This window comes from Lathamus discolor, chromosome 6 (genome assembly GCF_037157495.1).
Source record: "Lathamus discolor isolate bLatDis1 chromosome 6, bLatDis1.hap1, whole genome shotgun sequence".
Taxonomy (NCBI): Eukaryota; Metazoa; Chordata; class Aves; order Psittaciformes; family Psittacidae; genus Lathamus; species Lathamus discolor.
In genome coordinates this window covers 46862565-46884072 of record NC_088889.1, presented here as the reverse complement: position 1 = coordinate 46884072, position 21508 = coordinate 46862565, and the positions used below count along the sequence as shown (strand labels likewise).

Below are 21508 nucleotides of genomic sequence, written 5' to 3'. Positions count from 1 at the left end.
GCTGGTCGGTACCTGCCCGGCCGTGTGCGTGCTGCATGGATCTGCTCAGCGAGGAGATGACACAAGGCTCGGTGGGATCTGGGAGATCTCTTTCAGCTAAACACAATCGTCTAAAAATAGACTGAAGGCTGTTGATGGATTGACGGTTACAGGAATAAGACATTGCCCTGTGACTGTCCGTATTCCTGCTGTGATTGCTCTCCCCAGAATAATATGATCAATGGTCGACTTGCAGAATGATAGCATCACCTAACTGCAGGTATACCAGGTAACAATATGGTAACCATCGCTAAACACTTGCAGCAGAGGACTCCAGGTTAAGCGCATGTGTATATACCATCCATAGCAGAGGCTGATAAAAAGGCAACTATAAAAGGATCTTGCTAAATGGAGTCTGTCATTTATTAGCACTTGGCAAAACAGTAATTTCTAAAAACTACTCTATGTCACATCTTCACTACTACTGACATGAATGTGACACATTTTAGGATAACTACAGAAATGTTCAGAGATTTATACCCCATAAACCACAACAAATCCACAAACTACACATTCAAATGCAGATTACTCTCTCATTTTGCTCTTCCCTAGTACATTATACATGGCTGCAATTTACGGGATTAAGCACTAGGGACCTCCATTGGCCGTTCAGTGCTCCTAATCTCCCTCAAAACCAAAATAAACTTTATATAAATGGACATGTACTTGAACTGCTCTGTGAAAATGCTAAAAATAGTCTCAACTTTGACAGTCTTTCCTGGTGCCTGAGGGACTTGTTTGTCAGACACCTGCCAAAGTCTCCCTTTCTAATGTTCAAGACCAGCTTTCATTGATGATCAAAAATACGTTACTGCTTTGTCCATGACAAAGCTACATGAGCATTCAAAATATTTGGTAGCTATTAACAGAGGAAAAACCCCTCAAGGCTTGCTCTTGCAAACAAACACAAATTGATATCACACCTCACTATTATAGGACTCAATTTATTTTCTTCCTTGTGACATTGTGATTTTCCATCTCTACCTCCTTGTGTCAGCTATGACAGCTGGCAATTGCTTTGCTGAGCCTTATTTACCTCAGTGATAGAATACAAAATCTGGTACTCTGGTGCCTACAGCCTGATGAGGGATCCAGCAGCACCAACCAAAGGCAGAGGGTAGGCGCATGTTCCTGAGAATGGCAAGAAGCAGCTGCCTCTTTTGATGGTGGTGAACTATTAACATTGGCTCCTTATTTCATTAAACTGGAGCTTCCAGTACTTAACCACAACATCAAGCAACCTTAAGACCCTCTCATGACTGCTTCTCTAGTGTTAGATCTTGACAATAATCTAGAAACTAAAGGAGGCAGCTCAACTGGGCTGATGGGGGCACGAGGTTTCTACCAGATCACTGAGCTGAACTGATCTAGCTAGGAAGTCGGCAGGTATGTGCAGAAGGAGGCAGAGAATAGAAAGCAAGCAAGCAGAACTATTCTTTTCGTCTCCTGCTAAATTATGTTGTACCATCTTTTTGCTAGTTATGAGACTTACCAACATGTATCCATTATGAACGAAGAGCCAGAACAGAATCACTTCTGACCTAAGTATTTTCAGACTTACTCCTTTTTGATGTCTACAGTCCACATATGACAACATAATCTAAATTTCTAAGTTATTATAGAAGAACAGGGTCAGAAAAGGAACACCACCAATGGTTTTATTAAAACTGAAATTATGCAGCGTTTTCAACTCTTACATTCTGCCAATAAGCAATTCGCACATACAGAAAGCTAACAAATGGTTTCAAGTGTTTACTCTTAAATTATTTTACAACCGATGACAAACGAACAGTTCTAATTCCAAAAGATGTAAACATTTGCTTGTGCAAATCAACTTTTAACACACTATGGCTTCTTACATTCATCTCTTGCAACATTATCAGCATCTAAAACCTGCTTCTGCAACATCTACTTAACACTGTTCTTTTGCTCTAAAAATAAGTTAAAACCACCCTGCCATATTAAGATAAAAACATTTTACTGCTCACAACTGAAAATACTTGGTACCTATTGCAGAACACATTGCTGGATGAAGTTTTAAGACTTGTCACTTCATGAATGACCCGCACATTTATTTTACCTGTGTTCCCATAATTCTCCAGTGTGTACATATGTCTAAATACATTCTCCCACTTTACTCCAATAGAAATATACTGTCCCAAAAGAAGCAGACCTGGTATAAGATCCAACAAAGTAGTGCTACAATACACTTAAAACTAATCAGTAAATAGATTTAACTACCAATACACAAGCATCAAGACATTTTCTTTCTCATGTCTCTTAGCTTTGTTTTAAACATCAGAAATTTTTCAACTTTGTACTTAGTCTAAATACTGCAAAAACTTTGGGAGATGCAGCATGTTTTAAGAAGCTGAGATAATCAAGTGTGGGATCTAATACAAACATTTGTAAAACCAGGTTATTTTTGTTTTAGATGTTAATTTCAGATGGGTAAATTGGCCAACGTTTGGAAAAGTTTCAGTAAATGAAGAAAACCTCAACATAAACTGTTATTTGTACAAGTTTGACTCATACAGTTAAAAAATTAAAAAGTTAAAATACAAACAAACAAACAAAAAAAAAAAACCCACAAAACCAAAACCCCAACAAATAGAGCTAAAACATTAATCATACAAATTTAGATTTTCCAGAGGTTAACCAAGTTACAATAAGCCAAATTAACCGTCATATTTGATCTCATAAGTCTACAGGTTTTGCAGCTGGTAGCAGTTTCACTTTAGATATTGGATTCTTTGGAGAGCCTCTGTAGCAAACTCTTTCTTTCCCTGGAGCACCTCTTGTGATCATAGATTTTTCCGGAATATTTATATTTGCATTACCTTTTAAACTGGATTTCACTGGTCTCTGATTGGTTAGATCTTCCAGAACAGACTTTGATGGATGAACAGTCACTTTCTGTTCATGGATTTCAGCAGTCCTGACAGAAACATCAGGCTTGTCTGATGGATTTAACAGCCTGACACATGATTTGGATGTTAAATCTAGCTGCTTATGAGATACACAAACTTGGTCATATGTACTTTCACTCCTGAGTGGCAAAGCCACAGAATTTTTTGACGGCTTTTCTGTGCAGGACAATAGTGCAGAATCATAGCTCAAAGACTTAACAAGTGGTGAACCAACCTCACTTGCTTTAAGCAGCTGAGAGCCTACAGATCGTCTGTTAGCCTCCAATAAGGAATTAATTCTTCTTACAGACTGTCTAACAGGAGTACGTTGAAACTTAAGAGGTGGTTTAGTTTTGCTTGCAGAACTTGGATCATTTAATGAAAGCTTGTTGAACCATTGTATGTGATCAGAAACCTTTCCATGATCAGAAACAGTTGATGGCTTAGTTAAAGTTTTATCAGAACTTTCAGCTTGCAAGTATTGGTTGCCTACTTCAGTTTGCGATTTAGGCAACTGTGAAGTAGGAAGCTGTCCAGCCACAGGAAATTTAGCAGTACCTTCTTCCACATTACAGCATTTTACCATACAGTTTTCAGCTGTTTGTGAGTGCATTAATTCTGTTCCCTCTTTTCTTCCAAAGGAATCTAATTTGTTTAAGTCATCTTTTGATGGACTGTTCTGAACAGCCAACTTGTCTTCCCTGGCCAGTACTTGCGGAACAGGAAGTTCTGTTACATTTTTTATAACTGGCTTCAGGACCTCAAGTTCAATCTCAATAGAAGTTTTGAAGTTTCTTTTCCCCAAAAGTTTAATTTCATCTTTTTTTGATTGCTGTTTATCAACAGCATAAGATTGATTAAATTGGTGTGACATCTCTCTGGATTTTGTATTCGCTAGATGTTCAGAAACTTCTTCAGCTAACAACTCTTTCTTTGGACTGATCCCACTGACACATGAGGTTTCCTTTAATGTTTCATCTGCTACATCTGAGAAGGAAGACTTTGTATCACCTCTCAAATTGTGAGGATTACTTCCAGACGCAGAGAAAGCTTGCTTAACTTTCAGCAGTGTTTCTGCAGTCAAATTACTTTCCTCTTCACTAAGTTGCAAGCTGTTGTCTTGTTTGCTTGCAGCTGTGGATTTGAATTCGTCTGGAGTTAATGGTAGTTTTCCAAATACCAAAACAGATTCTGAAGAACTGATTCCCGTTTTAGGGTGTCCTGGCAGAATCTCCTCATTCTTGCTGATCACCTGAGAATCTGAAACAGTAGGACTATTCCATGACATTCGATGAACAACTTTATTGTGACATTTTGGAGTTAGCAAGTTTTCTTCTGACTTGCTCACATTCTTTGAACCTTAAAATAAATACAGTGTTTAAGATTGCTGTTTCATGATGGTAATGATTATAGGCAAAATTCTTGCTTAAAACCTTAACTGTCAAAGCAGCACTGAATTTAAAGATGCTATTGCTCCTTTAAGTTTCAGAGATATTAAAAAAGATTGTAATATTAATAACTGAAATCACATCTCATCTCACTTAACAAGAGGACTACTAAAATACACTAGAAACACAAGCTTGTCCTAAACTGATTATTTTTCCCCATAAGCCACTAACTTTCATTCATAAAGTTACTTTTGCTTTAGAAAAAAGAAAGTTTCCCGCAGCTAAAGCATTCTGTTAGATGCTCACCTTTCTTAGGGACTTTTTCACTGACACATGGGCTGAAGAGTACATCTTTTTTTGCGCATTCAGTTCTGTTTTCCAAACCTTGTTGACTTGCAAGACGCCTTCCAATATTTTCAGATCTATTACCAACTGCACATCCTGATACAATATTCTTGAACAAAAGGCATTAATTACTTTCATATGAACTTGTAATTTGGAATATCATTTACAGAGGAACCTCCAAGGAAAAGTCTACGTAAATCAACCTTTGCAGACTTTTCTTGGCTATACTTCATTTGCCCTTAATTCTCTGTAGACCTAGGTGGGGAACAACCCACCTGCAGTAAGGTAGGCTTAACCACGCTCTGAACAAAGCAATTCTGTGCATAGGCTCTGCAATATTAGAATTTCAGAAACTGAGACCAACTGATCACAAGTGTGGCATATCAATCCCAGCTAGCAGGTAAGTTCCCATCCAGCCACTTTCTCATTCCCTCCACTCTCCAGCAGTATGATGGAGAAAATTGGAAAGGCAAAAGGTGCAGGGGAAGCAAAATCACCCCAACCTCCCCAAAAGACCCCCACCAAACAAAACAAAAAAAAAAAAAAACAAACCCAAAAAAACCCACAAAAAAACAAAAAACCCACAAGTGACACAAAATCTGTCACTCATGACATGTAGACCAATGCCAGCAAACCATGAGTAGTGGCTACTTTGCAAAAACTCAACCCATCCCAGTTTTATTGGTGAGAATGATACTGTCAAACAGTTCCTTGGTCAGTTCGGGTCAGCTATCCAATCTGTCTCCTCCCCTAGCCAAACCCAGAACAAGCTGAGCAGTTACTACTATGAAACTAAACCTAAATCTTCTTGTCCTTGATAGTAGGTCCTTCCTGCTACTGAAACTACAGTGCCCAAAATTTGGGATTAAAATATGCACAGGAACAAGACAACTAGGTTAGAAGCAGAATACTTACCATTTCTCTGTTGTTTTTTCCCAAACCAAACTTCAAGCGTAATGACCTACGAACCATTTCTTTTCGGCTAATCTTGGGAGAAAAACAACCTGTCTTTCCTGATTCAGCCCTGGGAGGACAGAGGGGAAGAAGTGACACTAACTCTTTAGGAGAGCAATGAAAACATACTGACACTTATTCATGGCTATTTCCTCTAGTTCTACTTTTTCTATTGCCTTCTTGACAAGCTTTCCTAATAGGCACAAAAGGTTACTATACGAGATCTTTTGCTTAGCTCCATTTTGCCACATTAGAAGACCTGGTGATTTTAAGATACTATAAAAATTTGGTATGTTTTGAACACCAAACAAGATTGAGATTTTACACATATTCGTCAAGGGCTCTAGACCTACCTTTCCAATTTATCTTTAGTTTGAGAGCTAAGACAAATTACCTGTATAATTTTTTGCTTGCATGTCTTTTACTTCTTCTGTTCCCTGTACTAGACAGATGATTTTCACCAGCAGTTGAAGGAGACAGTGAGATTTGCGATGACTCAAGACACACACATGGGCTTGCTTCAAAATGAACTATGGGAACAAAACCATATTTGCATGATCTTAAAATAGTCACATTTTTTTCAGATGAAGACTTAACAGTTAATACAATAAGGAATAAGTTTTTAAACAGCACAGATTTGTTTGCTTGTTTTGTGGAGTGCTGGCTTGAAATTACTTTGACTTCCACTTTTCTTTAATATTAAACAAAGCTGTTGCTTATAGCATCCATAGAAGCAGAAGAATGCAATCAATTGCATGCTACTGGTATTACTACCTCAAGTTTCCACACTATCATCAGATAAGTTCCTCAAACTTAAGAGCTTAATAAGAAAAAACAGACTCAGCCTTAATATTATTTGCAGTGTGCTTCTTTTACATACCTAGCCAGAACAGTTAAAGCAACAACAAATGAAAGAGTTGCTATTCTACTCAACATTTTTTTATTAAAGAGATGCATTACTTCTGTTTTTGGGAAGCGTTACTGATTTAGTTTGCTTATCCATAGAAACAAGAATTTCATGATGAGCATGAAATGGTTTAATAAAACAAAGCAATTCTCAACTGAGGGAAAAAAGGCCCTGATCTTCAAGCAAAAACAAACATAGCCAATCCAGAATTTTTTTTTCATTCCAACTTCAGTTGGCATCACATTAAGGAACCAAACAAAAATAAAGCAGGATTTGCAGAATACTTGGAAGCACTCTAGTAGAATGAAGTGATATTAAAGCATTGTCAAAAGTGTTTGGTTTTTTTTTTTTTACCCCTATAGATTGAGGGTTTTTTAGGATCTAGAGAAAACAAAAGGTGATTGGATTCAAGAAAAACTTTTATAATGGCAACAATTACATTTCAGTTAGAGCTAAGACCTGCTATTTAAGTATTTAGGAGAGAGAAGACTACTACTTTCAAAAGGTTGGAAGCATAGGAAGTCTTCACAGATTTGCGTGCTAAGACACAAACACGAGTACAACCTAGATGATACAGAGGGACTGAAAAAGATAAAAACATAACAATGGCAAATTTGAGAGATTAATAGAACAGAAAACAAGAAACAGGTTTTGCTTTAGGTCAACCCACGTAACGTAACAGCCAGCGATGAACATAAACACAGACTAAGGCAGGGAAGTAGTGCAAGGAGCACTGTTACATGAAGTTTATCAATGACTGCCTAACAAGAACAAAAGTCAGTACATTTAGAAGCCAGAAACAACCTCTTCAAGCAGCAAGGAAAAAGTGAAGACACTGTACCTGATGCTGGTGTTGAGCTGCTGGTGAAAATGCTACTTGGTAACAACTCAAAAGCAAAACTATGCTTTAAAGATCGTCTCTTCTTGCTGGACAAGCCCTGGGCGCAGTCAGCCGGAAGTTTACGTTTGGTACTTGGAGTAAGAACCACCGGAGTCACAGATGAAAGGACTGAAATTAAGAAAGCCGAATTTGCAAAAACAACTTAAAAGGGTGAGAGTTTACAAAAATATAAATAGGGGGTTGTTTTGTTTGTTTTTTAACTCTAGTTAAAGAAAAAAAAAAAAGTATTATTGTAAAAGAGTATCATTGTAAAAGCTCAGCCAAAGTACATGCATTTTGAAGGGGCAAAGCAATCAGTATAGCTTAGGGGTTGGTTTTATTTTGTTGTTTGGTTGCAAAGTAAGAGTACCAAAAAAGAAAATCGAAACCTACACACTAATATAAGGAGGGGAGGAGGGGAGGGAAGTATGTATTAAGAAAAAAAAAAATTGACATCTTATTTAAGAGAGACTAGAAGTGAAAGAATTTCAGTACTGGCAAATTTATTCCAAAGATGATAAAATGCTGCACTACTGCAATGAAGCCTTAGCATGCATTAGATTAAAAGCACAAGTTCAGTTCTGTAATCCTAGAATCACACACCCACTGCTGCAGTGATTGTAGCTGCTCCAAAAACTACAGTAAATGCAGTATCCTCAACAAATACATATCTATATTCAAAGTTTTAAACTACTTAAAACATAATCACTTATCTTCAACTAAGTTCTAGCTCTTCAGTTAAAAAAAAAAAATAAAAAATAATTGTAGACTATAGCTGACAAATCCAGAAGATACTGCATAGGTTTTATTTAGTACAAATACACCAATACCTACCACTTCTGTCTTGTTGTGGTGTAGTGGAGGGTGTTCTGTTAGATTTAAATTTATTCAATGCTCCACTAACAATATCTGAAATACAAGACACAGCAAGGAATCAAATTCAATTATGAAGTTTGTCTTGCTCTGTTTTCAACTCAAGTTTAACTTGTATTCTTTCAGAGAGAAAAAATAAATCAGTTTAAATGCTTGTTTTATGTAAAGAAAACTATATATCTTCTCACAAAAATGTTTATTCATTTCACAGTAGCTGAAAAATTCTATTTTCTGTGAGAGAAAAGAAAAAAAAATTATGCACGGATGACAGAAGTTTCTTGTAGAAAATTAAATTCTACTGGTCATTATAAAATTATATGCCTTGAGATTTATTGTGGGCAAATCTAGCAGGTATCCATTCAAGTCTTCCTCAAAGTTTCAGTGACTTCCTCACTTTACTAGACAGTCATCTTGAAGCTGAAAAGCTCTTACCGCTTTCAAGTTAGGCCCAAACAGAAGTATGAAACTAACATGTAACTTTTCTGTGAACTTTTTTTTTTTGGTTTGGGGTGTTATTTTTTTTGAAGGCAAAATTAAACCCAGCAGAGTAGTTTTACTCTGCATGAAGTTTTACATTTGCCCTGTTTTTAAAAGTATAAAAATAGAAGTATTTTTATTAAGTTGCTATTGCAACCTGCAGTCCTAGTTCATAGCAAAGCTTAGCAAACTGCAAGCCTGTAGTATTTCTTTTATGGTGTCTAGTAGCTATCAGATAGTTTAAAAACCTCAGCTATGAGAAAATAAAGTGTAATACTACTATGCTTTACTACGTCTGGACAAAGAGTAGAAGCTGCCTACTACCAGAACCTATTCCACAGAATTAACTGATTCTAACTGCTTCTCATCAAAATTTTCACATTCACAAATATTTATCACTTTGCAACTCCAGGATGATGTCCCTTCTTCAGAGTGGAAAAGCAGATTATACACATACAGGAAAAAAAACAACAAGACAACCAAAACCAAATAACAAAACCCCCAAACAAACAAAACAAAAAACCCCAAAACACAACCACACCACAGCTAAATATATACAATAATAAAACCTTAAATTCAATTGTTGTCTTGTTTAATGTTCCAGGCACATGAGCTGAATATATACTTATATTTTTGTATCAATACATATAAGATCAGTGGATTTGAAGTCAAGAATATGTGTTCCATAGTATTTCTTCAAAGAAAACGCAGAACAGAGATCATACTGTTTGATTGGCCATATTTGGCAAAGAAACTACTGAATAGCTTAACTGAAAAAAAACAAAAACCCCACACCAAAAAAACAGATGCACAAACCAAACGCATCCATATCAGAGGACACAGTATCAAATAATATCAAATTGAAAGTTATGTTTCAAACCACAAATTAGTTACTTAATTTAAAACACACATGCCATTTATATCCTTGCCTTCTCATGATCTGACTTAAATACCTAAGTTTCCAAGTATAATTTCAAAACTAGCAAGAAAAAAAGAGATCTTTACTTTATAGCAGCCTTCCAGTATCTGAAGGGAGCCTATAAGGATGCTAGGGAGGGACTCTCCTGCAGTGGTAGGACAAGGGGTAATAGGTTCAAACTTAAACAGGGGAAGTTTAGATTGGATATAAGGAGGATGTTCTTTACTGTGAGGGTGGTTGAAGCACAAGAATGGCTTGCCCAAGGAAGTTGTGAATGCTTCATCCCTGGTGGTGTTCAAGGCCAGGTTGGACAGAGCCTTGGGTGGCATGGTTTAGTGTGAGGTGTCCCTGCCTATGGCAGGGGGGTTGGAACTGGACAATCTTAAGGTCCTTTCCAACCCTAACTATTCTATGATCCTATGATTCTGCAACAGGATCTGGAATCCACAAAAAGGCCAGAATATTAATCTGGTTTCACAAATGTGAACACAAGCAAAACAGCTTCCTTGGCAGACAACAGACACATCAGAATACAAGTGAAGTAAATATACAGTAAATATTATTGAGGTCTTGTTTAGATTTTGCAAATCAAGCCCAACAAATTTCACAGGCCTCTAGTCTGCTTATGGAAGCAGCATGTGCTTAGAATCAGCAAACCTCAAGTTTCAAAATAATTCAATTTTAGTTGCTGAAACTTTCAGACAACATACCTACCCCCAACACTTTGGTGCCTCCTCTTCTTGCATTCACTAGGAGATTCATTTTCACCATCTTCATAGCCCCACAGTGAGGGAGTAGACTGAAAGGCATCAACACCTAACATTGCAGGAATCTTTTCCAAGATGAATTCTGGTACTTGTCCTGAATTAGTGGAGAAATATTTTTTTTTAAATTACCTTAAAAGTTGAAAACTTGTACAAGTATGTGAAGCAAGACATTTTGATAAACATTTATCACCTTACCGATTTCTGATGCATGATCAATAAGTGTTTGCACAACAGCAGCTTGCAAGCGAATTCTTTTTTCTGTACTGGCTGACATCTTTTCATTTTCATTCGAGTGCAAGAGGTTGGGAGCAAAAATCACTGCCAGATTACTGCTATCCATTCTGTTTTCTTTGGATCTTTACAAGAAAAAGTTGGGAGTTCACACAAATTATCAGGACATAAGCAGTGGAGAGAGGAAACAGCAAATAAGACAAATACAGTTTGGAAAAGAAAAAAAAAAAAAAAAAAAGGACTAACTCACTTGAGCACTTACATACCAAGAATAATGTGTTTAGACTTACGCACCCCAGGCTAAGTAACCACACAACTATGTTATTGAAATCAAGAGGTTACAGACCCTGGTCAGTTCTGGGGAGTGCAAGGCACCACTTAGATTATGTTAATTTTATCAGGCACTCCTTTTGTTTTCCAAACAAGAATGAGGAATACAGCTATGGAAGAATGGAACAAAGTCTAGTCTCCAGCAAAATACAGTCTCATTAAGGTAACACTTTGAATTTATGAAAGAAAAGACCATGACTGAATTCTAAAGAATGACTGCAGATAAAGTCATAAACCACTCACAGAAAGTTATAGCAATTGCCTGGAAAGAGAAGTCATTAAAGGAACTGGGAGATCTTTACAAGGACTCTTTTTACACTGACCTTAGGGACACAGTTCTCAGAAAGTTAAAAAAGTATCTCAAAGCTTGGATTGTTCTGTCATCCATCAAACATGACAGCAACACAGTTGCAGTTTTCTTCTCATTTCCTAGCTGCTGAGCTTTGAAAAGGCCTTCCTGCAGGTGAGATGGAAGGATGGGTTCTGGCAGCTCTCTAAAGAACTGTTTAAGAAGCCCTGCAACATCACATGGCAGTGCAGTTGAGAGGCAGTTTTCACCTTGATCCAGTTTACTCTGAAATTGTTCATAAGAAAGATGATTTGAAGTCTTCAATATACCATCAAGATTCCTAAGTTCAGGCATTAATTCTCTAGCCCATATCAGAGAAGACAGTCACATCTTGCCCATTTTTTAGTTTCAGCCTCGTCATGTTTTACTTAACTACAGTATCTACAAAGAGACACAGATAATGTTGTCACACCACATGTGTTAATTTACGTACTTCACACGTGCCCATTCTTCTGGGAGAACGCTGCTAAACAAATATCCTTATGGTACCCAATGTATGTAACTGCCAATAAATTTGCTCAATCCCAAGCATACTCTTGCCTTCTAGAAAGTTGAAAAAATTCCCGGAGTGGGGAGAGGGGGGAAGTGAAGTTTGCCAGTTTCTGGCTAGAGCTCTTCTAATTTCTAAAGCAAGTAATATTACCTGTCTACTTCCAATGTTAAAGCTTGAATATAACTGAAAGGAGCCCAAAAGCTAAAACATGCAGATGACCAAGTGAAATGCAGATTTAATATTTATTAAAAAAAAAAAAAAAAGACTTTCAATAATACCTTTAAAGCTTTTAAACGAGCAAGAGATCCAGACTTCCTGAAGAGTCCCTCAGTTTGAACATGTTCTTCCAAATACTTACAAGAATCAACAAGAAAGCTAAGGAGAAAATAGTAACACAGTAACATAGTTCTGACACTCAGAATAAGGCTTATATTTTTCCAGAAAAGCTATTAAGTGATAAACAGATAAAACATATATAGGATATTTTTCCCCCAATCACAAGTAGCATAAAGAAATACAATTGAATGATAGCTGTGCCTCTGAATTCCCATCTAACTTATGCATCCCTTCTTCTCCAACTGAAACTATTCTTACATCTCCAATAAGCTTTTGCAGGCTTGGAATAAATATGTTCCCTCTTCTGACAAGAGTTCAATACTATAAAGAGAGCAAAGTAAGCATAAATTTAAAGTGTTAATTTACCTTGGAATATAACCATATTCTGGCACAAGTGATTGCGGTAACACATGAAAAGATATTCCAAAGATTTTACCCTAAAACACAAAATTCAATTAACGTTTTTCAAAAGTTGATAGGATACCAACTACATAGAGTCAGGAAAAGCACATATTCCGCAAAGTACAAAGGGAAGGGTAGTTCAGACAAAGAACAGTCCGCCCCTCAGATAAGACAGATAGGAGGCATTGTCAGGAAAAGAACTATCATATCTAGCTATCTGTGTGTACACTGTTACAGGTAACACCCTAGATTACAGTGAAAGAATAGAAAGGTTTTCTGCAGTATGTTATGCACTTTTTATTTTACAAGGAGACCATTTACAGGTAAGGTTGCAGGGATATGAGACTCTTCTAGAATCTCACTGTACCTTTTTTAATTGACTAAATCCTATTTTTCTTAAAATCAACACAACACACTTGGAATATATTTTTAATTTTAAGTGGGATTTTTTTTTTTCCCTCATCAGCTGATGCACCCAAGATTGCCAATTCAGGAAGGATTAAACGGAACAGAGTAGTCTAGAAAACTGTTCTAAACTCTTACATTTAGCATCTTTACTTAAGAAACAGTTATTACTCTATTGTCTTATAGCTGGACATCAGCTCATCTGTTACATATTAGAAAACAAGCAATTCCTTCAGCATCTATTGATGTTCACCTACAACATTTAAAAAAAATAAATTATCCAAGATTCCTGCACAGTTGTTACAGTTATAAAAGCCCACATTTCAATGTTACAACTTGTACTTTTATTTCTCTGCCCCACCTCTTTCTACTTGTATTTGCTGAAGGTGAAATCCAGCCCCTCCCCAAACAGATGATTGCTATCATACACAGATGATCTTGTTATCAGTGATGAATGAAACCTCTTAGTCATTTATACCTGAAATTCAAAGTGCTGACCATGTTGAGAAAATAGTTAACCAATAACTAACCTATTAGGCCACCCCAGGCCTATTTGTCCTACAGAAAACAAGTATAACTCGTAAGGGAAGAGAAGCAACATTGCTATTGTATTCCAAGTTGCTACTAAAAGTACAAAGAGAAAACAAACTCCAAGATACATAACATTTCAGTTTTGGGTCGTGTCGTCGTCCCCCCCCTTGTATTTACAAGATTATGCAATAGAGAACTGCAAGTGACTTGTAATGCAACATTCAATATTTCTAACCGATACCCTCACTTTACTAGGTTTTGTTTGAAACACCAGAAGTTTAAGTTCTTAAAAGTTGTCTGTTCCTTTACAATAGAAATAGCATGCACGCAGCAAAACAATATATACTCTATACCTTTGCCTACCTTGCTCAATTGTTATTTAGACATACGTTTTCTTCCCCGTATTTAAGTACCACAGGCAGCTGTATACACATCTTTTATCATCACATACATTTATTATTCACAATTCTTATTATGTTCCCTTTAAGTGGAAAGGAGAGGGGAAAGCCTAGAGCCACATGCTTGATATGGCTTTTACTTTACTCTTGCTCTCTGCATTACCGAACAACTCAAGCATGTTTTTGCAATTTCCTTGGCTTATATTGACTAAGGGTCACTACAGCATTTTGTAATATCTCAGTCTTACAGAAAGCTCGTTGTGAGAATGCTCAGTTCTGTGCCATATTAGTTGCACAGAGAACTTGGTTAGGACGTAGTAGCATCCACGCTTTAAGTTAAGAGTCTACCAGAAAATCAGTGTTCTGAAATGGTCTTCAATGTTGTATAAACTGGCATCTGTTATGTTGAGTTTTAATTAAGAGCATTGAGACAGAAAGCACACGTTTTCCCTTCAACAAATTCAAAGTAGGTATTTAAGGTAACAGGATAGATTTCATTCCTCAGGGCACAGATCTCTGTACCAAAATACATATAGTCATATCTTATACTGAGAGACCATGAAAACAAAGCTCTTCAAAGCAAGAAACATAAGGAATCAAGTAAAAATAAGAAACATAAAGCTTTTGGAAACAATAGATATGTATTCTGAGAAATAATACAATGACAAAGATTTAAATTCCATTGTGACATTAAGCACGGTAAAGGGTAAAAAGCTTTTGTACAGATCAGAGGCATGAATGCGTGTTTGAGTGGCTATCAACTACACCAACACAGAGGAATCATTTCCTTCACCATCCGGTCTACCTCGCAGCATTCATGTCCTAAACAAGGGTGCAGGTGTGGAGTAGGAGGAAGAATTTAGCATCACTAAACCACTATCTAACTAAATCACGACATGGCCACCCTGAGGAACATCTGGAGCACTTGCTTGCTGAGGAAAAGGGGAAAACCAACTTCCCTCCTCGCAGCGATTCAGCCGCCCGACCCCCCACGCCGAGAGAGGGCTAAGCCCTACCAAGGACAAGCAGGAACAACAGCGTTACGGTAACGCCCCCGATACCAGAATCGATGCCCACCAAGGCCGGAAGGCTAGCTCCCAGGCCCACGTTAGCTCTGCTCATATTGCAGCAACCACAGAGCTCACCTACCCCACCGCGGCGGAAAGCCGGGCACCGCCGCTGCTCGGCCAGAGGGTGTCCCCCCCTAGGCACCGCAGCGTTACCGTCCCCCTCAGCCCCCCTTACCTCCGCAGCCGCCGCTCGGGGCTGCGCGGCCGCCTCCAGGCAGCTCGCACACTTCACCTTTATTCCGTAAGAGGTCCGCAGATCCTCCAGCACCGCCAGCCGCACCAGCCTTCGCCTCTGCTCCGCCATCCCAGCTCCCCCCCACCTCTCACCCCCTACTCAGCACCATCACAACCTCCCTGCACGCCCACACCACCCGTTACCACTCAAACCCAGCGCCTCGCCCCGCCCGCGCCGCCGATTGGGGCGCTGGCCCATTCGAAATCAGGCCCCCGCAGCCCAACGGTTGGGGCGGGTTGTTCGCTTGGCGCCTGATTCCTGCACGCCTTCTCAGCCTCTCACAACTACTAAGGCTTTCAGGCGATCGCTACAGGCACCTAAAGGGGCTTCCTCCAGGCCGCTGGTGTTGGGCGCTGTGGTGGCAGCACGGTGCCTCGCGGGGGTTGCCGTGTGGAGCCAGCGAGTGTCTGAGTGCAGCCGGGAACTGTCGGGTCTCTGGGCAGTGGGAGCTGGGGCAGAACAGGCGCAGCAAGCCTCCGCGTTTCCTTCCGCTCTCCTCCAGCAACTCACAGGGCGGTGTTACCAAGTTGCAGGGTTAGCTTGGTTGTTTACTTGGAAATGTGTTGTTTGCTTGCCTGACAATAAATTTAAAATAGTAAACCACTGCAGTTTTCTGAAGAAACTGAGTTCTTAAAGGAGGAATGAATATGCGGTGTCAACTTTGATTGTATTGGGATACAAAAAAGATAGGAGATCCTTGCAACTGCTGTAGTCAGTGGTGGTTTTCCTGCGTTAGCTCTGGTCTGGGCAGATACATCTGACATCATTCACCATTTTCGGTGCACAGAGGCACAATTCACAATTTAAGTGGCAGTTAAACCATTAATGCCAGGTTCGTTTGCAGTTTCTAATTTTGGGGTTGCTTGCCTATGCCATACTGTTTTCATACACCTTTTCCAGGGGGGTCATTTGGGGTTTTGCACTGGGTTACAGGAGCAACTGCATTTATTTTTACTATTTTTTCTTTTTAAGTTTCTGTTCCAAAGATAACTTATGTTAATAACAGCGAAATTAACAAAATGCAGTCTTTCTGTGTAAAATCAGAAATAAACGCTGTAGCAAACACACTAGCAAAATGCTGTAGAAAGGAAAAGCTTTCAAGCTTTTCCTTTATACATGTTCTTTTACAAGTTCTGAAGAGAGCCTGAGAGAAAGAGAATACCACAAAATTTAAACTCATGATAACAAACACATTGTGGTGATCTGAAAACCTATGGACACAAAAGCTAGAGTAAACCGAATGAGAATAGCTATATTTTTTCCAGAAGTCATCAAAATAAAAAGCAGGGGGAAAAACCAAACAGAAAACCAAACAAATCTCCAGAAAGTTGTGTGGAAGAAAGACCCAGCAACAATAATATATAGCAAATTAGACATGAATTTTCATAAGTAAACCCACAGGATTTTGATTAGGAATGTCAAAATCATGCCATTGAACAAATGTAATATTCCCCTAAATGGAGTTTTAGTGCAGCCTTACTGTAAGTAGTATTGTCTATCATGGCGCTGAAATTGCATGAAAATACAAAATTACCAAACCTAAAATATCACTGATGACAAAAGTAAAAGGAATAAAATTAATGGGTATCATATAATAGGGTTTAAACAATTTCCGTCCAATTTAACTTAGTTTTCTGTAGTAATGATGAATTACACAAGAGGGAGCTGTGATATGATAAATGTATCAAAAATTTCCATGTCAAGTATTTTCCATTCAGTATTCACAGAAGAAAAAGCACATGGTGATTGCACTGGGTTGTTGTTTTTATTTTTTTCCCAAAAAAAGTGATAATCTTCCTACATTTTGCAGAAGCATTTAAAACCAAAGTGCTATCTAGCAATTTTATAGAATAGAATAGAATAGAATAGAATAGAATGTATTAGAATAGTTAGGGTTGGAAAGGACCTTCAAGATCATCTAGTTCCAACCCCCCTGCCATGGGCAGGGACACCTTGCACTAAACTATCCCACCCAAGGCTTCATCCAGCCTGGCCTCATTTCAGACATCTATATTATAAGATGTCTATATGTGAGCTAGCTATTAGAGAGAACCAGGCTTTTCCCGAAGTGTGATTCTCTTCGTCCTGGTTATGCCCTAACCATGAACAGGTCAGCTGAGCTGTATCCAGATGTGACTCTCTTTGTAAGAGAATGCAGGTGCAAATGCAGTCAACTCCTCAGGTAAGAGGCATCCTAACTGTGGGGAATGGCAGAGAATACACAAATGTAGTTGTACACACACACAGGCACTCTTTTGCGCGATCCATATATAGGTGTATGTTTACATTTTGGGAGAAAAAAACCCACATGAGCACCTACCTTTAGTCTGGCATTTTGTGAATTTGGAAGCTACTCCAGGATGGAGAGCTTTAAAAAAGTCAAATGTTTACTAATAGTCTCATTTCAGTAACCAGTCAGAACAGTCAGCTGCCAAATCAACAGAGAGTCAGCCAGAGGAAGCAGAAACAAGTTACTTCAACAAGCAGAGTAACATAATGAAGAATACAGAAAACAGATCTTACTCTGAAGTAATCTTACTCTACCTGACCAAACTCAGAACTTGGTGGGAAATAGTGTAAGTATCCCTCATTCTGTCAGTAAAAGGGCTTTTTTTGCTTTACTACTTCAAGCAAACAAGTGGAGGGCAGAAGGATCATAAGGCCAGATTGTGAATAAGAAAGATCATGAAGGCAGAAAGCCAGACCAAACCATCCAGGAGAAACTGAAAAGTAGCTGCACAAGGGACATTTACATATTGATGTCCTCAGAGTCTGACTACTAGCACAGTTTATTCTGAACACATTCTTGTGTCTTTCCTGGCTTTCTTTCTTAATGAGGAATTACTTAATTCCCAGTTGCCATCTCTCTGTGCTGTTCAGCCTGTGTTTATATTAATTATGTCTCTTTTCCATCTCCCACTCTCTCCGCTGCTTTGTCTTGTCTCCAGTAAACAATTTTGCCCAGGACCAAAAGTGCTGGGGGATCACTGTCATGAAACAGTCTCCCTACTTGCAACCATCCAGAATTATGTCAGAAGCAAAACAGTCTGTATACTCTGAATACTTTCAAGGTTAACTTGAAGTGTATTTGAAGTAAGAAAATAAGGTTAGAAAGATGTCTTCCAAACTGACATTCAACATGAATTTACTCTGAACCATGGTTTGAAGATTCTATAGTAATAATATAATTCTATTTAAGCCATGGTTCATTTGGGATACAAATTTGGTCTCAACTTACAAGATTTGTTGATTAGGCTGAGAAATTTGAAAAAATGCCTTTTACCATACTAAGGAAAGGGACAGTTTTTTTGAAGTCACATACTGTCTTGGAATGCAGCATGTGAAAGTTAAAGAGTGTGTCTGATTCAAAGCAGCTTAGCTATTGATGATACCATACTGGTCAACTCAACTCAGTGTAGACACTTTCTGTTGCAAGTGTTTGATGTTTTCAAGCAGTTCAGGCTGAAACTTGGAGTTTATACTTGATGCTGTGCATGGCATTTTGCACTTACAATATGTTTCATTTTGTCCTTAATTTTTATCCCTAGCCCTGAAAGTGTTCAAGGTCAGGCTGGATGGGGCTTTGAGCAATGTGCTCTAGTGGAAGGAGTGGGATTGAAGCTAGCTGATCTATAATGTCCCTTCCAACCTAAACCATTCTATGATTTTATGATTTAATAACACTAGTAGGACTATTCTCTCTTTTCTGGTTTACTCTCACTTGCAGTTCTTGTGCTTGAATGGTTGAATGGTCTGAAACTGGCAACTTGCCTGTGACAGTGATTTAACAACTACATGTGCAATCTTCACCCATGCTTGTCAATTCCGAAGCACAAAATTCTAAATAAAATGTGTTAAGATATCTGTAACAAGGACAATGTTTTAAGCTGTTCCTCAATGAAGAATGTTATCCAGTAAAACCAAACATCGAGCTGTGTATCGAGCTGCAGGATGTACCTTTAAAATTAACACAGAGTTAAACAAGCTATGTAACAGACTTTTACATCTGCTGCTTAAACCACAACTGATTTCTTGAGTTAAAATACAGACTGATACAGTCATAACACACTTAGAATTGTTATAGGCTTGTATTTTATTGGCATTGTAGACTGTTGGACAGCTTAAGCAACAAGTAAGCAAGGCAGCCCAACTGATGGTCTCCTCAAAATGGAAATAATAAATGAAGACTAGTAACATTCACCTGAATACCTTGCAAATATTGCATTAGAATTTAAAAGATTGGTTTGCTTCCTATCTTAGTAGTAAAATTAAAAAAGAACAGAGGTACCCAGAAAGAAAATAGTCAAAATGGAAAGGCAGGAGTTGCATTCTCCAGTTTAAGTAAGGTTTATTTAACAGAAATGTGATAGGTAAAAGAGGCTAAAGCTAACACAGAAGTTGATGATGCATATTTCCACCTTAACATATGTGTATGATAACGGAATCCAGGGGAAGAACCCATGTACATGCAAAAAACCCAGGAAAGGTTCTACAGAATTCAAGCCACTGTCCTGGAAAGCATGCTTTTGTTTAAAAATATTAGAAAAAAAAAACCCCAAACCTAAAAGTTCTAGTAGTTCTATGAGAAGTAGCCTGTAGTAGATGGAAAAAACAGTCAGTGTTTTGTTGATCTTTTATTCCCATTCGATTTTCCTAGAGTGCTCCATTTCTCAGAGAATATACTCGTAGAGGTCTTTTGTTTCTATTCAGCATAGAAATTCTGGGGTTAGGTTTTTGCTTTCAAGATATACAAAGCAAAATCAGCTTGAAATCCAGGCATGATAGATTTATTTAATAACAATCTAAAATAGTTTCTAAGTTTTACTTTGTATTTGCTGTTGCTGTTGTTGTTTGTTTGTGTTGGGTTTTGGTTTGATTTGGTTTTGGTTGGTTGGGTTTTTCTGTGGGGGTTAATACCCACTATTTTTGTTTTAGACTTGAAAAAGAGCCTAAAAGCTTATCTGTTTTTTTTTCCCACCTATACCAGTTGGCCAATACCTACAAAGCTGGTCTAAGGATATAGGTAGGATAATGACAATTACCCTGCCACTAGTGTATTGAAATGCTTTTGTTTGTTTATATCTTGCAGAGATACAAACTTATTTAGAAACCTGGGTCTTAGCTGTTGCTGCACCTCTTCCCGCATCAGCAAATATTGCAGACTTCCCCAGCAAGTTCTCAAGGCAACTATTGCATGTCTGCTTGTTCCCTAAACCCAGGGACAACAGTAGCTCATTCAGTCTTATGCGAGTTCTTGAGGGCAGAGAAAAATGGTAATTACTTCCCTTTCAGAGGAAAAAGAAAAAAATAAAAAGGAAGAAGGATGCAGCATCACAGATTTAATGCTTCTTTCAGGTTAAAAAAACAAGCAGAACAACCAAACCATAATAGTTTCCTTTAACCAAGCCTGAATCAAGGGTCTATACTGGCATTCCATAGAAAAAAAGAAATATAAATATATATCTTCTCACCTCTCACCGTCCATTTTCTTTTTAAATGCTACTTAATACGAGCTCTGTTTTCAGCACATCCCTTTCATAAACTTCAGGGTAGATAAAGAGAAATTACCTTTTTTTTTTTTTTCATCAACTGGCTCCCCCTAATATCTTGTGAATCCCAGAACTTTGGGCTAATACTCAGGTAATAAGAATTTTAATTTCCTTTTCATGGATTGTTTCTGGTAGGATAATTTAATGTTGAACTAATAAATAGTTACTTCATTGAGGAGTTGGAAAATTTATATCTAAGGCAAAATCCGTGTTCTTAAAAACTCCATGTCAAAAATTTGGTTTATTTGGGTAACTGATATTTTAGAATACAGTTGTGTGGCACCGACTTGAGCTGTAAGGGAAGCAGACGCTAGGCTGTGTAAGGTTATTAATGGAGTTGAGTCACTGAACAATTTTGTTAGTATTTGCTATGTGGAGAAATTATTTCCCATCCACTCTTGGGAAAGAGTGATGGGATGTATATTTTTCTGCTTTTGCATAAGATTTTCAAGTGTCTTTATGTCCGCTATAGGAGTACCATAGTTCAAGAGATGTATCTTCCTAGTTCCCACTCCAGTTGGAAAGATATGGATGTGTTGCCTAGTTAGCTTGAAAAATGAGCCAAAGGCAGTATGGTTTTGTGGTAGCTGGATGCCAGGTATCCACCAAAGACAATCTGTCACTCCTCTCCTCAGTTTTACAAGGGAGAGAAAATATAACAGAAGGCTCATTGGTTGAGATAAGGACAGGGAGAACATTCAGCAATTACTATCACAGGCAA

The 21508-nt window shown here is 38.1% G+C and overlaps 1 protein-coding gene across 3 annotated transcripts; it reads right to left on the bottom strand.

Moving 5' to 3' along the window:
* Window positions 1-1671: 1671 nt before the first annotated feature.
* On the bottom strand, window positions 1672-15346 carry ARHGAP11A (Rho GTPase activating protein 11A). 3 transcript variants are annotated; one of them, XM_065686624.1, is made up of 12 exons: window positions 15179-15346; window positions 12564-12634; window positions 12140-12236; window positions 11343-11593; window positions 10654-10814; window positions 10406-10552; window positions 8257-8331; window positions 7384-7551; window positions 6030-6165; window positions 5597-5705; window positions 4643-4790; window positions 1672-4307 (listed from the first exon to the last, which is right to left on the bottom strand). In XM_065686624.1, the coding sequence occupies exons 1-12, from the start codon at window positions 15305-15307 to the stop codon at window positions 2737-2739; spliced, it is 3063 nt and encodes a 1020-aa protein (XP_065542696.1). In that variant the 5' UTR covers window positions 15308-15346; the 3' UTR covers window positions 1672-2736. The 3 variants fall into 3 exon arrangements, with proteins under 3 accessions (XP_065542696.1, XP_065542698.1, XP_065542697.1); XM_065686626.1 differs by having other exon boundaries at window positions 11343-11476; XM_065686625.1 differs by lacking the exon at window positions 8257-8331.
* Between the last annotated feature and the right edge of the window lie 6162 nt (window positions 15347-21508).